Source organism: Sardina pilchardus, chromosome 19, assembly GCF_963854185.1.
Source record: "Sardina pilchardus chromosome 19, fSarPil1.1, whole genome shotgun sequence".
Lineage (NCBI taxonomy): Eukaryota > Metazoa > Chordata > Actinopteri > Clupeiformes > Clupeidae > Sardina > Sardina pilchardus.
In genome coordinates this window covers 26,910,773-26,932,549 of record NC_085012.1, presented here as the reverse complement: position 1 = coordinate 26,932,549, position 21,777 = coordinate 26,910,773, and the positions used below count along the sequence as shown (strand labels likewise).

The 21,777-nt window shown below is 47.1% G+C and overlaps 1 protein-coding gene across 2 annotated transcripts in view; it reads left to right on the top strand.

Annotated features, from left to right (window-relative positions):
* The first annotated feature begins 734 nt into the window (after window positions 1-734).
* The window catches only part of tgfbr1b (transforming growth factor, beta receptor 1 b), a 57,233-nt gene continuing 36,190 nt past the window's right edge, over window positions 735-21,777 (top strand). For both annotated transcript variants that reach the window (XM_062520636.1, XM_062520635.1), the window contains exon 1: window positions 735-834. In XM_062520636.1, the coding sequence (XP_062376620.1) occupies window positions 765-834 (70 nt within the window). In that variant the 5' untranslated portion in view covers window positions 735-764. The remainder of the gene's footprint in view (window positions 835-21,777) is intronic.

Below are 21,777 nucleotides of genomic sequence, written 5' to 3'. Positions count from 1 at the left end.
AACATTTTCCCATTACTTTTGTCTTCCTCTTTTCAGTGACAATGCTTAAGTGCTATACTTTTCAGCTGCATTGAGAGGAACCATTAGTATTTATATTTTGGAGCTTCTGAATTAAGGGTAGACTAAAATGTGTAGCCTATTGGTGGAGTGATGTTCAGCAAAATAAACCGCAAACTGCACGTTTGGATTTAATAAAATGAAAACTTAGACAGATAGGAGAATAATAGGGAGAGTCCAGTCAAAAGGCCCTATGCCCTGGCCTAGACCATTTCTGTATTTGATTGTGCGGCTTTGTTAAACACTGTTGACGTGTTTCCTGCGATAAAATCCACATATTTTTAAACAATTGATGCATTTGTCATATCCGTTGTGTAAAAATATATACAACGGAAATGGTCTGACAGTAGACTATCACAGGCATTTCTTGTCTGAATTTTGTAAGAGTGAACCATCCTAATTTCTTTATAAGTGAAACTCGTTAAGAACGTTAACAAACTGTGCTTAAACACATAGGCTATTTTGTACTTTAACGTCCATGCCTCATAGCTCAAAGATCAAATTAAATGGCACACATTCCGAATTTTACGAAGATACAGGCTGTAGCTGTCCCCGTTACCTTCTGACCAAGGCAAAACTGTTTACCAGCGCTCCGTCTGGGCGGGGTGTGGTGGTAGCCCCAGCCAATCAGGCGGTTTTTTTCACGGACAGACTACCCAGCGAAGTTGAGTGTGAGACAACCAGTCTAGAGTAAGTCTGATTTCAGGATGGATGCAATACCTTGTTGTCTCCTATTTTCGCTCGTGTTCTTTGGAACTGGGATTGAACAAACCCAAGGTAAGGGGACGTTCGACAGTTAGCTGTGTGTGTTGTTGTCTGTGCCGTGGCAATGTGTTTGCCGTGAAGTTTGATCTCTGAGCGTTCGTTGTTGCTCTTTGTCTCAAGAAGCCTCAGCCCCAAAGACTATTTCAAAGATGGCGCAGGTCATAGAGACCCGTTCTGTCAGAGGAATGCACATTGTTAGGGAGTGTGTCACCGTAGAAATGTGTGGGGTACAGCTAGAAAAGAAGTTACCTCAAGGGCTTTTTACTCAGATAAGGACTGTTGTGCAGTAGGCTACACAGCGGCCAAGTTATTTGGAACCTGCTGGGTATGAACTGCTCCCGATTAATATTCTCAGTTAAGCAAATACAAAGTTGGCATCCCACATGACTGCTGTTTGTTTTCATCAGAGATTTCTTCGAGATTTCTTTTTGGAAGCCTTCGGCTGAAAACTTGTTGTTAACGTGGCGAAAAGCTAAGATGAGCAGCACAAATCTTGTGTAAAACTTATTTTTTAATGAAGCTATCCTAACACAGATGACCATCGATAGATACGGCTCCACGTTAAATCAGACTCACAACATTGTTTTTACCCAGGGGGCAAAGGGGGTTTTACAGACATGGGCTGCTGTAAAAGGTTGTCATGCAAAAATAAAATCTAGGATGTCCCAGGATCACAACCTGGGTGGCCAACCCGGTCAATAAGCTGCTGTTTGTGTGTTATCGCCCTTTTTATGCCCCATTATAAGTCTATGGATGAATAAATTATGGGGTGAATAGGGTAAAAATTTTAACAAATAGATATCCCTACAAAAATTCCTCAGATGATTATTTACATTAAGGCAATACTTTTTTGTATTGCAAGTTTTTTTAAAAATATCATGTACAAGTATGCAAATGAGGCATCATACACTTAAATGTACACAATAGCCAAATTATCAATGTTTGGCCTGTACCTTATGGGTAAATACAGTAAGAAACAGCCTAGGCTGAGCCTAACCTATATATTTTCTAGGATCTTACACCCTGTAGATATGATTTAATATGTGCTATGACGAGTCTCACCTTCTTCCACAATATTGGACAATGCATCTCTCTATAGTATTTGCATTGTATTGTAATGCATTGATTCTCAATGAACACCCATGTAGCTTTAGGTTAGTGTAACCCAAAATTGTCCCATGTTGACATTAATTTTTATATTCAGCATAACCAGATCTTTCACAAAAAGTTTGTTGGGTTGATAGAGGTGCACTTTAAGCCCCCCAAGTCCAAGGCTATAAATGTATGCACATTTTGCATATTTCATTAGATAATGGTTCATCTACATGAATGTATAAAGTATTTCAGAAAACTTGCAATACAAAAAAGTATTATCTTACAGTGAGTAATCATCTGAGGAATTTTTGTGGGAATATCTATTTGTTAAAATTTTTACCCTATTCACCCCATAATATATTCGTCCATAGACTTATAATGGGGCATAAAGAGGGTGATAAAACACAAACAGCAGCTTATTGACCGGGTTGGCCACCCAGGTTGTGATCCTAGGACACCCTAGATTTTATTTTTGTATGACAACCTTTTACAGCAGCCCATGTCTGATTTCCCTAAAATAGGGGGTTTTGCCCCCTGGGTATTTGTTTGATAGTATGACAGCGTTTCACGCTTTAATGTCAGCTAGTTTGTCGGCTAACTTTGGCTAACGTCATATCTTCGGTAACGTTGGTCCCATACCCAAAGTAGACACCGTCAGATTATTGTTAACTAGTTAGGTGGAATCTAGTTAAACCAACCAGCTAGTAGTTTATCAAGCGGGCCCCCTCATTTCGTGTAACTGCATTGGCTTTATAGTTTAACGTTAATGTTATGTTACCTAGTGCTGTTTTTGATACATCCGATTCATGTTAACTTGCGTTGGTATAACTTATAGCTAACGTTACTTCACGCTTATCCGCAAAAGCGTAACGTTATTGCCAGTTTTGGCCGATCGACAGTCAACATTTAACGTAACGCTGGGTTGGGGCAGTGTTTGTAACTTTGTGCAATGGACAGCTGGCTAGTTAGGCTTGCAATACTTGTATTAATAGCTGGCTAGCTCATTTAGGTAAAATATTCACTGTAAATGTATGGTTTACAACCCAGGACATTGTCACTGCCTGGTAACGTCAACTTTCGTAATACGCCGTTGAATTGACCATGTGGTAAATACGATGTTATCGGGGCCATATAACGTCATGTAACGCGTGGGGTTGTCACATTTGGCTGTTGCCATCAAGACGTGAAATGCGTCTGTTCAATATCAAAATCAAGTAAGCAGCACATCAAGTTGAATCAGTATGCTGTGACGTCTATGGAGCGCGTGCTGCTGAGATCAAATGCAGTACAGCCTACTAGCATAAAGTCTCTGATACTACATTGCTGCTTAAACATCAGCCAAAGTTATGTTAGTAAATCCACTTTGTCCTAAATTATGCATTGTGTAAGAAGAATTGCTTAGCCCAAGTTGATTCTCTTACACAGCAAGGAGGAGCCTTTGTCAAGGAGTAGGCTTCCGCACAGCTTTCTTCTAGGTTGATGGGACCGGGGTTTGGCCATTTGCATCAGTGTTCTCTGTAACGAAATCAATAATCTCGGAGCACAGTTCACTGGTTGATACAACAGACCACTTAGGTGGATTGAAGGTTTTGTGGAAGTGAGCTCGATCCTCATCTGCCGTTTGTCACAAGCCCCTTTTTCTATAATGCAAGGAGTTATCTGATTGTGTCGGGGCTGCTGCCCCACGGACGCTGTGCATTTCAGTGGTGTTATCAATAATGTATGACGTTTTTAGAGACTGACGTCAAGAGTAATGCTTTCTAAGGCTGTGATTAAATGGTTGGGGTCCTTTTTAAATAAATGTTTCTAATGTTGCACCAGTGAGGTGCGTTGTTATGTGGAGGTGGATTTTAATTCTCTTCTCAGCTGCAGTGGTTGGTTTATCCTGAGTGGTGTGACCATAGGATGCAGTTGCGCGATTGGACTGCCGTTGATCAACCCTCTGAATTCCTCTCCCCAGTGAATTCAGTTTATAGGCTACTCTCTGCTGTACAGTCTACTGATTACCTGTGTTTACCTCCCAGCTCATCAATCTTATTGTGGAGTCCGCGACTGTGGCGCATGATTGTGTGCAGACCCCCGCCCTTGGCCGATGCTTTTACTGTGCTCTCCTCCTCATATGAGTGATCCTTAAAGGCTATCTTACGCCTCGGCCCAGGATGGCTCGTGTGTGTCAGCACACAATCCCATTTATAACACAGAATTAAGCCACACTCAGCACGCCTTTAGTGACATCTCCTGGGTGCCATGTCAGCAACCAACCCCCACTGAAAGCGTTACCTGCCTGTCAGTACCATCCTTCTGCACCTCAGAGTGCTTGGCCTGGGGACTGGACTCCTGTACAGTTCTGGTGCTCTGCTCTGACCTATCAAGATACAGCATGGCCAACATCTGACTCAACCCCTTCTCCCCACTCCCTCTCTTCTCAGTGGTCTTGGCTCTGCTTTAACGGAACATATTTTTCGTATCTGTAGGCAGGACAGTGGTGTGTACTACCAGTATTTGTCACTGAGGAATATTGAGTCAGTGTTGAACTTGAAGGTTGTAGGCTACTTGTAGCATAACAATACAGCCTCCCACCCCAGACCCCCCTCCCCTCCCCCCAAAAAAAGGCAGTCTGTGAGAACCCCATTTGGCCAAACAGGTCCACTGGATCCGTGGTCAATACAGTATCTTTGCATTTTGGATAGAGGAATCTGAAGCATTTGTGTGACCCTGAACCGCCTGTTGTCCTGGTTTAAGGAACCAAAACTAATTTGAGAAGTTGTATCTGTGCCAGCGGTGATTGAATGAAAAGCCAGTGATGCGTTCGAACAGCTCTGCTTTCGGTGGGATCGAGAACCCTACTGCAGGGGTAGCCTTTTAGAAAGACAGACCAGGGGAAGAAGAAGAAAAAACTTGTTTGAAAGACTGTTCTGTGAAGAGGGTTTTTGTTGCCTTTGATTGGCCTTCTCTGCATCTGCTTTTCGAATCCTTTGTTCTTCAGAATTGCAACTTTTTGTGCAGGGATATTTGAGTGTTTGTACGGCCTAAAGTACTCATGGGATTTTTTTTAGGTGTGGTTATGACTTAAAATTTGGTTCTCAAAACCCAAATTGACCAAGTGCCTTCTCTGTCACTGCTAATGCACTTCCCATTTGCATCTGTTCCTTTAGCCGAGTCTCTCGTATTATTGCCATCGCCAGTGTGGAGCGATTAAGTGATTGGCGTCATTCCTTTAATCCTCTCCTCCGAAGATGCCCTTATCTAAAGGAGCCTGCTTTTTACGCGATCCATTTTCTCTGCTGATGATTTAGCAAAGCAATTTGGGTTAAGTGGCTTTCTCCCGGGCACAAAAGCCACCTCCCCTCTCTCTAATTTTCCCCCGCAGCACCAAACTCCCCACCGTCTCGGGCCTCCAGACACACACACACACACACACACACACACACACACACACACACACACACACACACACACACACACACACACACACACACACACACACATACACATACACATACACATACACACACACACACACACATACACACACACATACAGACACATACAGACACACACAGACATACACCACCCGCCCACATGCACACTGGTACATCAAGCCTACCATGATTTGATCTGGCACAAACCTACTATTGACTCCTCCTGGCTAAGTGTGAGGGGGTTTGGGTTTGAACTGGGAGAACAGTTGCAGTCAACTCGGCCATGGCTATCAGTGGATTTTGCCCCTTGATGGGGCTGATGATGAACGGTTGTCCTCTTCATGCCTGTGGAGTTAGAACTCATTTCCTGTGTGTGTGACCAGTGAGAGGGAAAGAGAGAGAGAGAGGAAGAGATAAAGTAGGGGGGTGAGAGTAAGGAAGGAAAGCAAGGATAGGAGAGAGGGCGTTCTCTTCCTGTGTCTCCTAACCTCTCTCCTCTAGTTTTTGAGGTAGCCTAAATGCTGGTGCCCTGCGGTCTTAAGCTGCACACTACTTGGACTGAAACCCAGAGGATCCCACACTAACTAATCAGGCTGAGGAGGAGAGGAACCCACACTAACTAATCAGGCTGAGGAGCACAGGATCCCACACTAACTAATCAGGCTGAGGAGTAGAGGGAGAACGCTTGCTGCGCTGGCGACCCAGGACCCAAAACAGCACTCCTCCAGTTTTCAAGCTGTCAGAAGATTTCAAACGGAATACACACACACACACACAAGCACACACATGGACACACACCTACACACAAACTCGCGCACACACGACCGATGCTTGTGGCTTGAAGTCCTATATATATCCCCAGCAGATGAAATGAAAAGCTCATCTGACAGATCAGATCCTGCCCTAGAAGAAGATGTTTGTGAGCTACCATTATTCCAGCGGCTTCAAAATCCTTGTCAGTCTGTGTAGCTTTCCTTATGCCGTTAAAGTTTGGCCGTTAAATGGTTCTCTCCTCAGTTTGTTCTAGCTGCTTTAGACTGGCTGCTTAAAGCAGAGAAAGCAGCTGACAGTCAGCCCCTTCCCTCCCCTCCCCTCCCCAGTCACCTCCCTCATCTTTGGGTCAGTGGGGGCTTTTATGTCTCAGAGGTTGCTTGGTACAGAGGGTATTTACGTCAAGCTCTTTGTCGTGTCTCCTGACGTGCTAGGCCAGGTAGTGTGGCCATTTCAGTCTGGGCTTTGCCTGAGGAGAGTGTTGGATGAAGGAGGGATGCTCTGCCCTCCTAGTGTGTTGACCTGGGTGTCCTGGAAAGCAGGAAGACCAGTTGGAGACTTACACAGAGCATGCATTGCGCAATCTCTGAAAGGCATTATTGGACTTAAACCACCAAGACTTGGGGTGAGAGGATGGTTGCTCTTTTCAAGATTATAAGTTGTCATAACATTAGCTTTGGTTTGTGGACAAACCGAACACCTTCTGTCCACACAGATTTCCCACCACACTGCTTTCTGCTATTTAACAAAAGTCTTGGATGAATGCTCCTTTACTCTGGCAAACCATGAGCACGTAAAGAAGACACACACAGACACACTTTCAGTTTAACTCCCATTTTGTATGGCCTGTGAATTCCACGCCTGCCATGTCAGTGCCACCTCCCTCGTACTGTAGCTTACAGGAGGAAGTGTGTGTGTGTGTGTGTGTGTGTGTGTGTGTGTTAGCGCCAAAGCTAATTATCACCTGAGGACGGTGTGTGTGGCAGCCATTTGCAGAGAACAGGGTCGCCGCGTGGCTGCCTGAAGCCCAGCAGAACTGTGTGCCAAAACCTGTTGTTGTCATCAAATTTTTTTCGCACGGGGAGTGCGAATGAGTACGCTGCCCCAGGATGGCATCTTTATGCTATTTATACGAGCCGTGCGTGCACTGGTGTCTTTGCTACTGTTTGTCTCTGCCTCTGAGCCGTAGAGCCTGAGGGTCTGGTTTGGGACTTTGTTTGGAAGGTCTTTGGTGGACTTGGCGTTGGTCGCTGTAAAAGTGTCATTTTCAGCCAGTCTCGTAGCATCTGGACTGGTTATAAGCTTTAAGTGCCATTTGAACAGCTGTGCCTGGGAAGGATGGCTCACTCTTAAGTAAACCTGATAAATATTTATGTGAGAACAGAACACGTTAGCCTGTACCATACCCACATTTGTTAAGCAAATGTTTGCAGGCCGTTTCTCCCCCTGCCGTGCCTGGGAATACTTATCAATATCCACATAGGCTCTCTCACGTATGTCCCCGTCCTCCTCTACCTCAATACACAGACATACCTCAGTGGTCATCATATCAGAGGTGGGTTAATGGTTGAACTGGTCTAATTGGAAGTCCACACAAGGACCCATGTCGTTTTGCTCTGATTTATCACGCCCGCTCTTGTAGAAACCACCGGAATCTTAAAACGGCTTCTCTTCTTTATTGATCTGGGCCACATACTTTATTTGGTTTTTTATTTTTATATTTTTTATTTAATTTAGGTCAGACAAAGGCGGGAGGCTGAACGCCGTTGACAGTGATGGGGTGGCGGGGTACGACTAGACTGATCCGTGGGTCGGGGTGGACCAGCTGAGAGCGAGAGGGGTCCCGACGCCCAACCCCACATCTGTCACGCACAAAAGATCGGCAATAATGAAGGCCGAGTGGGGGGGTTTGGTGGGGGGGCAGGCCATGACCTATGGAAATGACTCTGGGAACCCTGTCGGGCCCAATGAGGGGGGGCTGGTGAGATTTAAGAGGCCAACAAGAGACTGAGGTGGGGGCGGTGGGGGTTGGACTGTGTGTGTGTGTGTGTGTGTGTGTGTGTGTGTGTGAACTTGTGCGTGAGAAGCTGTGTTTACACAGGGGCTGAGGCATGCAAGTGTGCAAAATGATTCTGGCTCTCTCCGTCTCTGTCTCGTGCGAGAGAGGAGGGCAGGGTACATGGGGAGAGCTGGAGGGTCGTGCCGAGGCGTCTGCCTGCACGGCTTCAAGGTAACCATATTCTATCAGGCAGCAGCGGGCGGAGCAGTGATGGTGTGGTTGCTGGGAAACGGGAGTAATTAATTCCAGTCGGCATGAAGGTGAGCACAAGGAGTGACGCGCGCTCACTCTCGCTCGCGCACTCAAGCTCTGACGAGGCGCACATGTGACTCGAGCCGCCACCCCCCTCTCACATCCCCCCCACTGCCACATCTGTTTTGTCTGTTTTCCCATCAGCCCCTGCTGCATCGCAACACCCGCCTCAAACCCCCCCACACCTCCCCCCCCCCCTTCATTACTGGAGTTGGAGGGGGGGGGTCGACAAAGAAGGAGCAATCCCAGAGTTATGGTCCATCAACAGAACCCCCCCCCCTCACACACACATGGCCCCCGCTGCTTTCCTTAGAACATAATCGGCAGGCTATCTGGCTCAGCACGTGGCAGAGCGCTGTGCTTAAAAGTTGAGACAACAGGACTCCGCAGATGGACGAGGGCATTGGTATTAATCTGGACGTGGGACCCCCTCAACACCCCCCCCCCCCCCCCCCCCCACCACCACCACCACACACACACACACACACACACACACACACACACATCATTGCACCCTGCCACCATTATCCAGTCCAGACTGACCCCCCCCCCCGCAGCATCCATGTCCCCCATCTCTGTAGTCTTTGTCTGCGTCTGATCCCCTGTCTTGGTTTTTATCCCCAAATGCCAGATTTCAGCTGTTTCTCAGAAACACCCTGTTTCAATGCCTGTTCTCTCTTTTTTCTTGTAACTTTTAAAAGCCTCCAGTGGTCAGATCTTTATAAATTGCCATTCGGCTACAAACACAAGGTTAAGCAGTCCATGTGGAATTAACGAATGAAATAAAAATATGGCACTGCCAGAATATCTGTAGCCTTTTATTTATCTATTCTATTTGATGGATTGAAAGAAGTTTGAGATGCAGACCATTTTTCCTTGCAGGTATGCTCAACAAAAGCTTATTTCTGTGGTAGGCTACTTTATTGTGTAGGTGTAATGTTTGATCTTCTAGAATTAGGACTGTGCAAACATGTGGAATACATAGGCTATATCTGTGGTTCTTAACTGGTCTGGCTTTGGGACCCACAATTTCACATGTTCATAAAGTCACGATCCATATATTTTTTTAGTGTTCAAGCCAACGGATATGGTGAGCTACATGGTAAGACACACAAAGTGCCTGTAGACCTATGTATTGGAGCATGCAGATGATGTTTGGCATTACATTGCTGAAGTCTTCAACTCCTAATGTTTCAAAGTACTCGACAGGTTTGACTTTGACCAGGGTGCCTTCTTTCTATGTGCCATTTTAGTTTAGATGGTTACATGCTCTCATGTGATAGCAATTCACTGCACACCACTCACTGGGGTGAACTTAAGTGAATCCATATCCTCACCTACCCCAAATATTCAGGGTTGCAACCTACTTGCGCTTACTAATGATGAACGATCACATAAACATTGTCTATGTCCATGGTAATGGCATTGGCTACGAATAAAGTCTGTTAAAATAAAATGTTCAATATAATGTAGATAAGTTAGTTTTTTTATTTGTTTTACCCACAAGCTCACGTGCTAACGTCTTCTTTTCCTCCAAAGAACAAAACTAATATTCAGGTCCCGCAAGTCCTGCAACTCTAGCTGTCATAATGCGAGAGAGTCCCGCACACAATGTACAGCGCTGTCTGATAATGTTAATGATAATAATGGAGCAGGGTGAATGCAGGACCGGACAGACCAACTTCTGACTTGAATGGAATGTAACCCCATTCAAAGACACGTGCACAGAACCACTTTGCAGGCCAGGCGCTCTCTCTCTCTCTCGCGGCAGGACTTGTCATGTGCTAGATGCTTCTACATCAACTGCTAACCGACAGGAAGTCAGCCTGAGTAAAGACTATGTTAAGTGTTGTTCTTTCATTGACGCCTGTAATAAGAAAAATGACCCCCCCCCCCTCCCCATGAGAAGCAGTGAAGGGAGGAATCCCTGATACTGCAGAAATGTAGTAGAACTATACATCAAATCACCTTTGTAGTGCTACAGACGGACTTTTTTCACACTCTTGAGAAGTTGCCACAAAGAGCTTTGCTATAAAACTTGCTGTCCATCTCTGTTGCATTGTTTAATTTGAACACCCCAAAGCAGCGTATTGTTTCGCTTGATCTAGCTCAGAACCATGCTTGGTCTTGGTCTAGCCTAGAATGAAGCCTTGTGTGCCACTTCACTTTAGTCAGTTATCAGCATGGCTCTCATCTTTATCTACTACCAGGGGGAATTTTTTCCAGATTCTTAATTCTTGAGCTTCTAGTGCGTGTCAAAGAGCGAAGCGAGGTTTTGCCTTCGTCTCCCACTGCAAAGTCAGCGGGCAGAGCCAGAGGCCTGCGCTGTTGAACGCTGGATAATTCAATGACTGCGTTAGCGGCTGCAGCCAGAGGCTCCCAGGATGTGAAATCCAATTGCCATTGATTCTTGAAATCTGAGGCTGTTATCTTTGGAGCTTTTTTTTTTTTCCCCTCCGCAGTGCGGTGGGTATCAGATTAAACCTTCTCCATCCTTTTCATTTGCAGCCTCTTGAGATGCAACTCAATAGTGGGCACTTGAGGCATGGCCTAACACCCCCCACCCTTTTGTTCTCTGTGCTGTTAAAAAAAAGAGGCTTATTTAGTCTTAATCAGATTTGGCTGTGCAGAATTCAATTAATTTAAGACATTAGGCAATTTCAATGACTGCGGATTATGCTCTTCAGAATTGCTGGTGGAATAAACGAAATATCTCATGCCAAATCCTCCCCTCCCCAATTGATTTTCAAAACCCCCCAAAAAAAAGACAAATGCCGATGCTTCCCTTTCCCTCCTTCTTTCTTTTTTTTCTGTCTGTCTTCCTTTCTTATTTTTTGGTGCCCCTGTTCAAGGTTAGTATATTTCTTTGCGAATATATCTTTGCCCTGCAAACCCCTTCAGTCATGAGTGTTGTGTTGCGCTCACACGTCCTCTCTGGCGATGGTGCCAGATGGCGAGCATGTTAATTTCCCATAAATATCCCGCCGGTTAAAGAGCTCTCAGCGCTCGACTGGAGGTGTCCAGGGAGTGGCCACGTGAGGGACCCCAGATGCCGCCGGGGGGCTCTGATGCGTCTGCCAGAGCCGCGGAGGTTTGGCACCCCCGGCGCATGGGAAGGTTTCGATCCAGAGGAGTTGGGTGTCACTGGGTCATCGCTGGGTTGGGTGAGTCAGCTGAGGTCCCCGTCTGCCTTCAGCCCTGGGTATTGATCTGGCATCCACGCCTGCCACCGCTTCAGTTCAGCACAGGGGACGCGTGTGTTTTGAAACTGAGAGCTTTCCATCACACAGGTCTTTTGTCACGGCATCAGGCCTATTCATTACAGACCAAATGAAATGGCAGTATGACGGGAATATATTATGGTTAGAGTTATTGGACGGGGAGGAAAGTGGTGTCCACTTTTCAGATTTTCATTTTGTGTGTGTGTGTGTGTGTGTGAGCGAGAGAGAGATACTTTGCTTTCATCCAGTAAAGTCTTTCTTGTGCTAGTCAAAGCATCTGTTTTTTCACAAGATGTGAGTGCATCGAATGTGTTGCCACTAAAAAAGTGACAGAGCAGTGTTGGAGAAATGCTTAATTTGAACGCCAACCCCCCCACCCCCCACTCCCACCCAGAGGAAGTAGTGTACAGCGTGTGATCAGTAAGAAAGTGATTTTGGGAGCACTTTGCCCATGCGTGCTGTGACTAATCTCCCTAGCAGGCAAGGGGGAAGATGGCGCTGCCACTGCATTGCTCCCCTTAACAGGTGCTGATAGTAGAGAGGTGGTTATCAGCAGGCCGGTGGCAGTTTGGTTTTCTCTCGTCCTCTGCAGAGGAATGGGTCCGGTTATTTTTGTTTGTTTGTTTGTTTGCCTGCCAGGAAGTGTCTTTGTGACTTAAAAGGATTGGCCACGCAGTTTTGCATCCTGATGTGGCATTGTGAAGTAAACTCCGTAAGGCACACACACACGTATTCATGTATGTACATACAGATAGCTAGCACTCTCAAACTCACAGCTGTTCAAGGAGTGTTGAGGTTGGGGCGATTGTCCTTTTGAAGGCGAAAGCACTTATGCGGGACAGTGGGTCATTTGGTACAGAAAAGCTCAAGGCTGTGTGTACGTGTGTGTGTGTGTGTGTGTGTGTGTGTGTGTGTGTGTGTGTGTGTGTGTGTGTACGTGTGTGGAGTAAAAGGCAGAGATGGAGGAATAGAAGGTGGTGGGGCAGGACTACAGATTGCCAAGAGAGGGATGCCAGTGGAGCAAGACTTAGTAAATGAATCTTGACTTGGTTTGACATATGCGCATTAGTTTTAATGTTGCTCCATTTAATTCTGATTCGCACAAGTGATGAAACAAATGCGACCATCCTGAAAATAATGTGGTATGCTACTTGAAGAAGGTGACTCTGAAATGAATGCTAATGTCATTTGCCAATGTGTTGAAGGTGATGCCACCTGTAATGCTGCATCTGGGGTCCTGGGAGGGAGAGGTGATGTACTGCAGTTTTACTCAATTACTCTGAAATTCGTCCATTCTACAATTCTACAATGACAACAGACTTTTAGCCATTTTTCACCTGGTTGGACAGAATTCCTACACTGAATCGGCTTTCAATAAACGACTGCTTGCTGCAGCCTGCTTGTGCAGGTGTGAACAGTTCCACAGTCCAGCTTATTGGAGACGCGTCATCAGCGTCGTGACTTTAGCATGTTGCGCTGCCACAGTTCCACCAGATCCCTGCCGCCTGGCGCCACGAAAAGGGCCTCTTTCTGAAGATCTGTCAAAGCATAGAGATTAGCGCAACAGTCTCTCGCTCTCTCTCTCTCTTCCTTCCACTCTCTCTCTCTTTCTATCTCTTTCTCTATCCATCTCTCTCTCACTCTCTCTCGCTCTCTCTCTCTCTCTCTCTCTCTCTCTCTCTCTCTCTCGCCAGAAACTTGGAGTGTGAGTCTTGTCCCTGCTTAAGCAGTGCGAGACGCACACACGCATGCACTCACCCCACTCTTGCCAGAAACTTGGAGAGAGTGTGTTGCGCTCGTCCGAAGCGCCTAATTAGTAGGCTGTGTTCTCCGGTCGGCAGACAGCGCCTGGGGTAATTCAGAGGTCTGCATCCATATCTGTCAGTCGCTGGCTGGTCACCATTGTGTTTTCGGAGTGGAGAATGCTTCAGGCACAGGAATACACGCGGGCTTTGGGGTGTGATCTGAAGGCAGTTGAAAAATATGTTGTCAAAGAGCTCTTCCTGACAGGCAGAAGTCTGTGGGCTGTGAGCCTCGTAGGTATTTATATACAAAAGCCTTTTTCTTCAATGTCAGGCGTTCACTTTGCTGAGGTTTTGTGACTGTAGGTTACATCAGGACACAGTGGAGCACTGTCACTTTGAATCGTGTGTGTGTGTGTGTGTGTGTGTGTGTGTGTGTGATTATGTCTGTCATGGGTATTTGTGTATAACACTGCTGAAGGCCATTAACCACACATTGCCTATGGAATACATAAGATCCTATTTGCTCCTGTCAGGGGAGTCGCTAGTGCGGGCCGGCACATGTGATTTAACAGCTGCCCCCTAGAGTCGCTCCTCCGCCGTGTCTGGTCCGGGCCAGAGGTGTCCCAGATCGGCTCCTGCGTGAGAGGTGCTTAAACGTGCCCCGTTCTCCAGAGCGGCACACTCCCTCCTCCGTCACCAACGCTGTAAACGGCCATCTGCTCCTCGAACGGTCCCTTTTTCTGGGTCCCTTTGAGGTGATGGATTAGATGTGTTTTTCCTGCTCGTTCTGTTTGCATGCCTCAGAGAAAATTGCCTATGAATAGTGCTTTTGAGTCCACCCAGCCATCTTTTGCATTAAAAGGGAAAGTGTGTGTGTGTGTGTGTGTGTGTGAGAGAGAGAAAGAGAGAGAGTGTGTGTGTGATTATCCGGGTGTCTGTGGAGATATCTGTGATCCGTGTTTTTGCATCCGTTTTAGTAAATGGGATTGGATCTTAATCCTGGCCGTAGAGCTCAACTGTACATGAAGCCTAATGTAACCCTAAGATTACACAGCCTCGCTTTTAACGCATGTTATCAGAGCATCTCTTTGTTCTGTGTGTGTGTGTGTGTGTGTGTGTGTGTGTGTGTGTGTGTGTGTGTGTGTGTGTGTGTGTGTGTGTGTGTGTGTGTGTGTGTGTGTGTGTGTGTGTGTGTGTGTGTGTGTGTGTGTGTGTGTGTGTGTGTGTGTGTGTGTGTGTGTGTGTGTGTGTGTGTGTGTGTGTGTGTGTGTGTGTGTGTGTGTGTGTGTGTGTGTGTGTGTGTGTGTGTGTGTGTGTGTGTGTGTGTGTGTCTTGCGGCCTCTCAGGGGAATACAACGGCAAATCCATTTAACCCTATAGCGCTGGCTGACAGCGAGGCATTGTTCCCTGTTGCCTGGATACGACAGCAACCCCCAGAAAACTGCGTTGCAATGGGGTTGCGACTGCGTGGCAGTAAGGGGCGCTACTACGAGCACGTCACAGCTCGGCACTCCACTGAATGGGAGGCACCTTGTCCCTCTGTCATGGGCATGGCAGATGCTACAGCTGCCTCAGCCCCCAAGAGAAGAGGACCATACATACACAAACACACACACACACACACACTTGGCCCTCTTTCCAGTCCACAGCTACCTCCCCTGCCTTGAGCTGGACTTGTGTGAACTGACCGGACCTCCTCAGGGTTGGGCTTCATGCGGGAGAGAGGGAGAGAAAGGAGGCGATGTGTGAGGATTTCTTTGGGCTTGTTTTTGAATAGCTTTTCACTCAGGTGGGAATGCGGGGAACTGAGGGGGGAAAAAAATAAACTTGCGAAGATGGTTATCGGAAAAACTAAAGAAGCCTTGGAACCTCATGCTAGTTTATTCTTTCCCCCAGGTGGCTTTGAAATGACAAGATTTCAGTATACAATCTGCAAGCCAAACATCATTAAATTGGAATCGTAATTGGATGCCCTTTGCTATAGCCTAAGTCTGACCACTGATAAGTGGAATTAGAGTGTGCATGGTTGGTCCAATGAAAACATTTAATTTAATTTCCGTTTTCATTCGGCACCCTAGAATATGACTGAATCAGAAATGAATTGGAGCCATGATTTAGCACCTTTTGATTGCGTCGCTTTCAAGGCTTAGCTGAGTGATGTACTGTATCATGATCGTCGTCATTGGCCCTTTTGCTAAACCCGCTAGACACACACACACACACACACACACAGACACACACACACACACACACACACACTCACACACTTTTGCAGGCGTCACATCCACGGCACCTCACCCACCATACAGCGCATCTTGGGACCGTGGCCATTGGGCGTAGTCTTGGTCCTCTAGGTTAAAATGTGACCTAGTTTCCGTGTTGCGTTTGTTTGTATTGTTTCATTTCCTCTCCGGCCGAGTGTCCACATATCTCGTTCTATTCTGAGTTCTTTATTTCGCGTTCTTGTTCCGTTTATCGTGTTTGTGCCAGCGACGGGCAGTTGCCAGATTCCTCCCTCTGCAAAAAAGGACGGCCAGCGAAGGTGCAATGTCACCCGCCTAATGAGCACAACACCAGGAGGAGCCGAGTGGGATGTGTGTGTGATGAGCCAATTTGTTCGTTTCCGCGTGGCGCTTTGCTGGTGAATGGGCTGGAGGGGAAACTGGGCTTGAAGTGTGTGTGTGCTTGTGTGTGTGTGTGCGTGTGTGTGTGTGCGCGTGTGTGTGTGTGTGCGCGTCTGCTGTGCGTCCATTGCGCTGATGAGGGCTGTGTCCCAGGGCGCGGCTCGTCAGTAGTGACATGACCTTGCCCTCGAGCGAAGAGGGACGCGCAGCGCACTGCACTGCTTGGACCTGGTCAGAAGATGTGTGTGTGTGTTCGCACACATAACACACACGTACACACACACCGCAGCACTGGTGACAGCAGTCTGCTAGCCTGCATCATCATTCATTGCATCAGTCTCCTCCTCCCGCTGGTGATTGTGTATGTGTGTGTGTGTGTGTGGTGTTCGTATGGTCACACTCACACATACGGTTTCCTTGGCATGCACAACCTGTGCTGGTGTGTGTAGTGTTCAGTCAAGCTTGAGCCCCCCCAGTCATCAGCAGAGAGTTGTGTAACATCGCAGATTGGTGTGTGTGGGATCGAGTAGGGGAATGCCTGTGTGTGTGTGCGTGCTTGTGCTCACGTGTGAAGACTGTACCTGTATGTGTGTGTGTGTGTGTGTTTTATCACGTCCACCCCACGTCAGTATTCATAATTCTTGTGGTACAGTTACAGTTTCCTCATGAGTAGGTTCTCGATCTGTTAACGTTTTCATGTTGTTGTTCAGCCGTTGTTTCTCCGTCAGCAGCTAAAAACGCTGAATCCTTTTCAACAAGTATCTCTAATGTACAGGCGTGTGTCTTACAGAAAAGCGCAATCTCTGTGCTTCTTCATTACGCCGCTTTAATGGCTGCTCTAGTGGTGCCGTGGGTTGAATTTTAATAGCACTTCAGAAAGCACCAACACAAGCAGGAGTTATTGCTGTGGACTCTCGTGTTGTGTTTCCTTGCTACAGTTCAATTCAATTCACACACACCGTTCAAATGGCTGCAACAGGTTAGTTGTCGATTAAATCAGTCACTAGTTGGTTCATCAGTTTTGTGATTGCAGCTTCTTAGACTGGAATATTTGTACTCTTACTCCTGTATGACATTAAACATAATGTATTTGCCGTGTGGGCAGAACAATCTGAGGACCATCTGTTGATCACTGATCAACATTATTTTGATCAAACAACTAGATCTAATCAATTAGCAGCTAATGGAGGAAAGAGCCAAATTGACTGAAAATAATTGAGTAGCCTATTTCAGGTCCTTTTTTAACTAGTTTTTCTGACGCACATCAGGCAGACTTGGATGAGAGAGAAGGCCGCACATCCAATAGACCAACATCGATTGCCGCCATTGGCTAATGTTTATTTGGCCACGAGTGCGGTTTGGTGAATCCAAATATTTCTTTTGACCTTGATGCCTCCCGTGCAAATGAGCGCCATATGTCTTTAAAAATCAGAGCTCCCATTCGACCAATCACAGAGCTGGAATAGCAGCCAGGCCAGTGTCTGGTTAAATGGCTAAGTTTGTCCTCATAAAGCCACAGCAGACAGCCATAGACACACACACACACACACACACCGCTACAGTAAGCTCTGTTCTTTAAAATCAAACACACACACACACACACACACGCACAGAGCTGCAGTTAACTTTGTTTTTCATAGCAACAGAATGTGAGTGAAGCGGATATTGACTTGATGTAGGTGTATCTGATATACATAGAGCCATGCATAATTCAATAGAAAGTGTGTTTATTCTTTTTATATATGAACCTGTTGTGATGTATCTACCTCTATATTCAGAGGAAGGAATGCTCTGTTGTTTTTTTCTGTAAATCCATGTTTTTTTAATCTAGTTGTTTTTCCTGTATGAGACTGTTGTGTTCAGCCCTTTGAAAGTGCTCAGTCTGTTCCCATTCTCCCATGGCTGCACACCACTGGAGTCATCCAGGCAGACATGTTATCAGACAGACTCACTGATATTGTGTGTGCGTGCATGTGTGTGTGTGTGTGTGGTGTCTGTCTGGTTTTTGTTTGGGTGGGGTGGACTGGAGGATAGTAGGGTCTTAAGTCTGAAATTTGTGACAAGTAGATTTGCTCTATGGCACACCCAGTTCTCTCACACACACACACACACACACACACACACACACACACACACACACACACACACACACACACACACACACACACACACACACTGTCCTTCAGATGAACCATAATTTGGTGTCCCCAAGAGAATGCTTTAGAATACCCAATCCAGGGGCTAAATCTGTAATGTTTCTGCCCTTGATCCCCTTCAACATTACATGCTATCTGAGCAAACTGGTAGCCAAAACAAAGAGAGAGAGTGAGTGCGCGTGCATGCGTGGGTGCGTGCCTACATCTGTGTGTGTGTGTGTGTGTGTGTGGGGGGGGGTGTTATGTGTGTGTGTTGGCGAGGGCTAGACAAGCTGTGTGTGTGTGTGTGTGTGTGTGTGTGTGTGTGTGTGTGTGTGTGTTGGCGAGGACAGGACAAGCAGGATGTGTGTGCGTGTTGGCGAGAGGCAGGGAGTGTGTGTCTGTGTGGGGTGGGGGCACTGGGGGCATTAGTGTGCATCTCCTTGTGCATGCATGAAGGACATAGTTTGAAAACACACACACACACACACACACACACACACACACACACACACACACACACACACACACACACACACACACACACACACACAAAGAGCGGCACCCACAGCGACACAGGTATGCAGCCGTCCTCCACATCAGACAGCAGACAGATGAACTGTACTGATTGAGATCGTGAGACTATTCTTAGTGTCTCGGATGATTCAGGGTCAGCAACGCTATAGTTACAGTCACTGTCATGCACTCCTCATCCCGGCGAGTCAAAACCTGTCTCACACAGACACACACACACACACACACATGCACACACATGCACACACAGATGAGACATGCTCACGTACAACCAACTTGTCAGACAAGTAAACACAAGGCCTGTGCCAGTCGAGGTTTTCTTTTGAAGCTGTGTATGTTTGTGTGTGTGTGTGTGTGTCATGAACGAACACACGCACGCACATGCGCACACACACACACACACACACACACACACACACACACACACACACACACACACACACACACACACACACACACACACACACACACACACACACAGGATGACCAACAGCTATTCCTGAAAGACTCTCCCCAGCAACTCTCCTCTCCACTTCACCAAAAAAACTTCACAGGAACTGGATGGCTGGCTCCCAACTAAGGGTAGAGGCCAGTACACTACACACACACACACACACACACACACACACACACACACACACACACACACACACACACACACACACACACACACACACACACACACACACACACACTCCTGCCCCTGCTCTCCTCGATCTTCCAATAAAAACACACAGGCCAGCACACTCCTGCTCTTGCTAGATTCACTCCTCAGGCACATAAACACACACACACACACACACACACACACACACACACACACACACACACACACACACACACAGACAGAGAGAGGCCCAGTGGGTTGTCCTTGGGGAAGGGTGTGTGTATTGTGAAATGCTTTATTGACATGGGCTGAGTAGACTGTCTAGAGTATAGCGTACCCCGAGTATGAGTACGGTCGCACCACACTGACCTCACCCATGAGCCGGCCGGACACACTTGGGCTCCAAAGTACGAGACACACACACACACACACACACACACACCACACCACTCAAGAATCCGGCCATGGTATTCAGACCCTCTAATCCTCTCTCTCAGCAGAGGAATGTAGTGCCCCCCCTCGTCTGTCTGTCTGTCTCTCTCTGTGTGTGTGTGTGTCTCTCTGTCTCTTCCTGTCCATGTTTAATGTTTAATCTCCCTCCCCCTCCTCTCCTCTCTCCTCTGTTCTCTCCTCTCCTCTCCTCTCCTCCTCTGTCCTCTGCCCTCCTCCGCTCCTCCTCTCTGCCCTCCGTGTTTGCTATTGCGCTCACACTCTGGCTTCCTCTGGATTGCGCGTCTTTACATCATTCTATCTGTTTATCTTTGTCCAACTGCTTTCTATGGCTATTCCTGAGTTTGTGGAGTCTGCCTGTGTGTGTTTGTGTGTGTGTGTGTGTGTGTGTGCGTGTGTGTGTGTGCGCGTCTGTGTGCGTTCACATCAGTCACACGTTAGACACGCTGACGTGTGTGTGTGTGAGCACGTGCACGCACCTCTGTGTGGTGTCTAGTGTGGTGCTGCTGTCTGTCTAAAAGCACACCACTGCTCTCCTCTTTCCTTCTAGCTCCTTCTCTCGGTCTCCTCCTCTTCTCTCCTCCCCTTGTCCCTATGCGCCCCCGACCTCTTCTCCCTTTTTTCTACTTTTTCTCCTCTCCCCACATTCCCATCATCTGCCTTCCTCTCCTCTCGCCTTTCCTCCTCTCCTCTCCTCTCTCTCTCTACCTCCTTTCCTCTCCTCTCTGCGTTTGCTCCTTTCCTCACCTCTCTTCTGCTCCCTTCTGCTCTGCTCTCTCCTGTCCTCCTGTCCTCCTCTTCAGCATCTGTGTTTTGAGTGGTTTCTCTCATGCCCACCTCATGGCTGTATCCACATGCCGCGATGGTTACCACGCCAACAAGATGAAGCCAGACAAAAACACCCCTCTCAGCAAGAGCATACAGTTCATTGCATGCGTGTGTGTGTGTGTGTGTGTGTGTGTGTGAGAGAGAGAGAGAGAGAGAGACAGACAGACAGACAGACAGACAGACAGACAGAGAGACAGAGAGAGTAAGTTTTAAAAGCTGAGGAAAGTGCGCAGCAATAGGGTCCTATTTTGGCCGTCAGTGAGAATATTGAGCACGGTGTATGAGCAAGAGCGAAGGCGAGATGGACCACCGTGCAAGTGTGTGTGTGTGTGTGTGTGTGTGTGTGTGTGTGTGTGTGTGTGTGTGTGTGTGTGTGTGTGTGTCTGTGGCTGTGTGTGTGCATGTGTGTTCGTGTGTGTGCGTGCGTGCTTGCGTCTGTGTGTCTGTGTTTCCCTCACATAAACAGGGAAGGTTAGTTTTAAAAGCGGCTAAAAATGAAAATGTTCATTAGAGTTGACCTTTTAACTCTTATGGTTGTGACTAGCTACCGTCTACCTGTTGAATGGGCTCTGATAGGACGGCAGCTTAAGTTCAGGGAACTGTCTGGGTACGGCTGTGGAACACAACAAGCTGCTTTTTTTTGTTTGTTTTTTTCGTCTGGGTCCAGACAGGTTTTTCCAGACAGGCACAATTAGCAGTACCTTCCTCTCCGAATCCAACGCGGCCTCTTCAGTGACACGTGGCTGTCATTTGCTTACCAGCCTCTCGTCCAGACAGGAGAGTGTTTACTCCTGCCAGTGTCCACCTCGCCACTGCTTCGTTCTGAGCACTGAATCACTGGTCTGGACACACACACACACACACACACACACACACAGACACACATACACACACAGATACACACACACACACAGCTTGATGTGACTCAACATCACTGTGTAGAAAATATGTCACCCAGACATGAGGAAGTTAGTCCCAGTATGTGTTCATCTCTGCCACCCCCAAAAAAGTCAGTCGTGCCACACACACACACACACACACCGGCTGTGAGCATGACCAATTGACTAGACAGTCCTCCAAATGTTCCAGGTACCGTTGTGGTTGCACTTGGACACACCCTGTTCCCGAAACGCCACACACACTCATTCTTGAGAAGTCGTGCTTGGCTCTGTTTGCAGAGCAAGGGAGTCATTCATTAGACTTGCGGCGTGT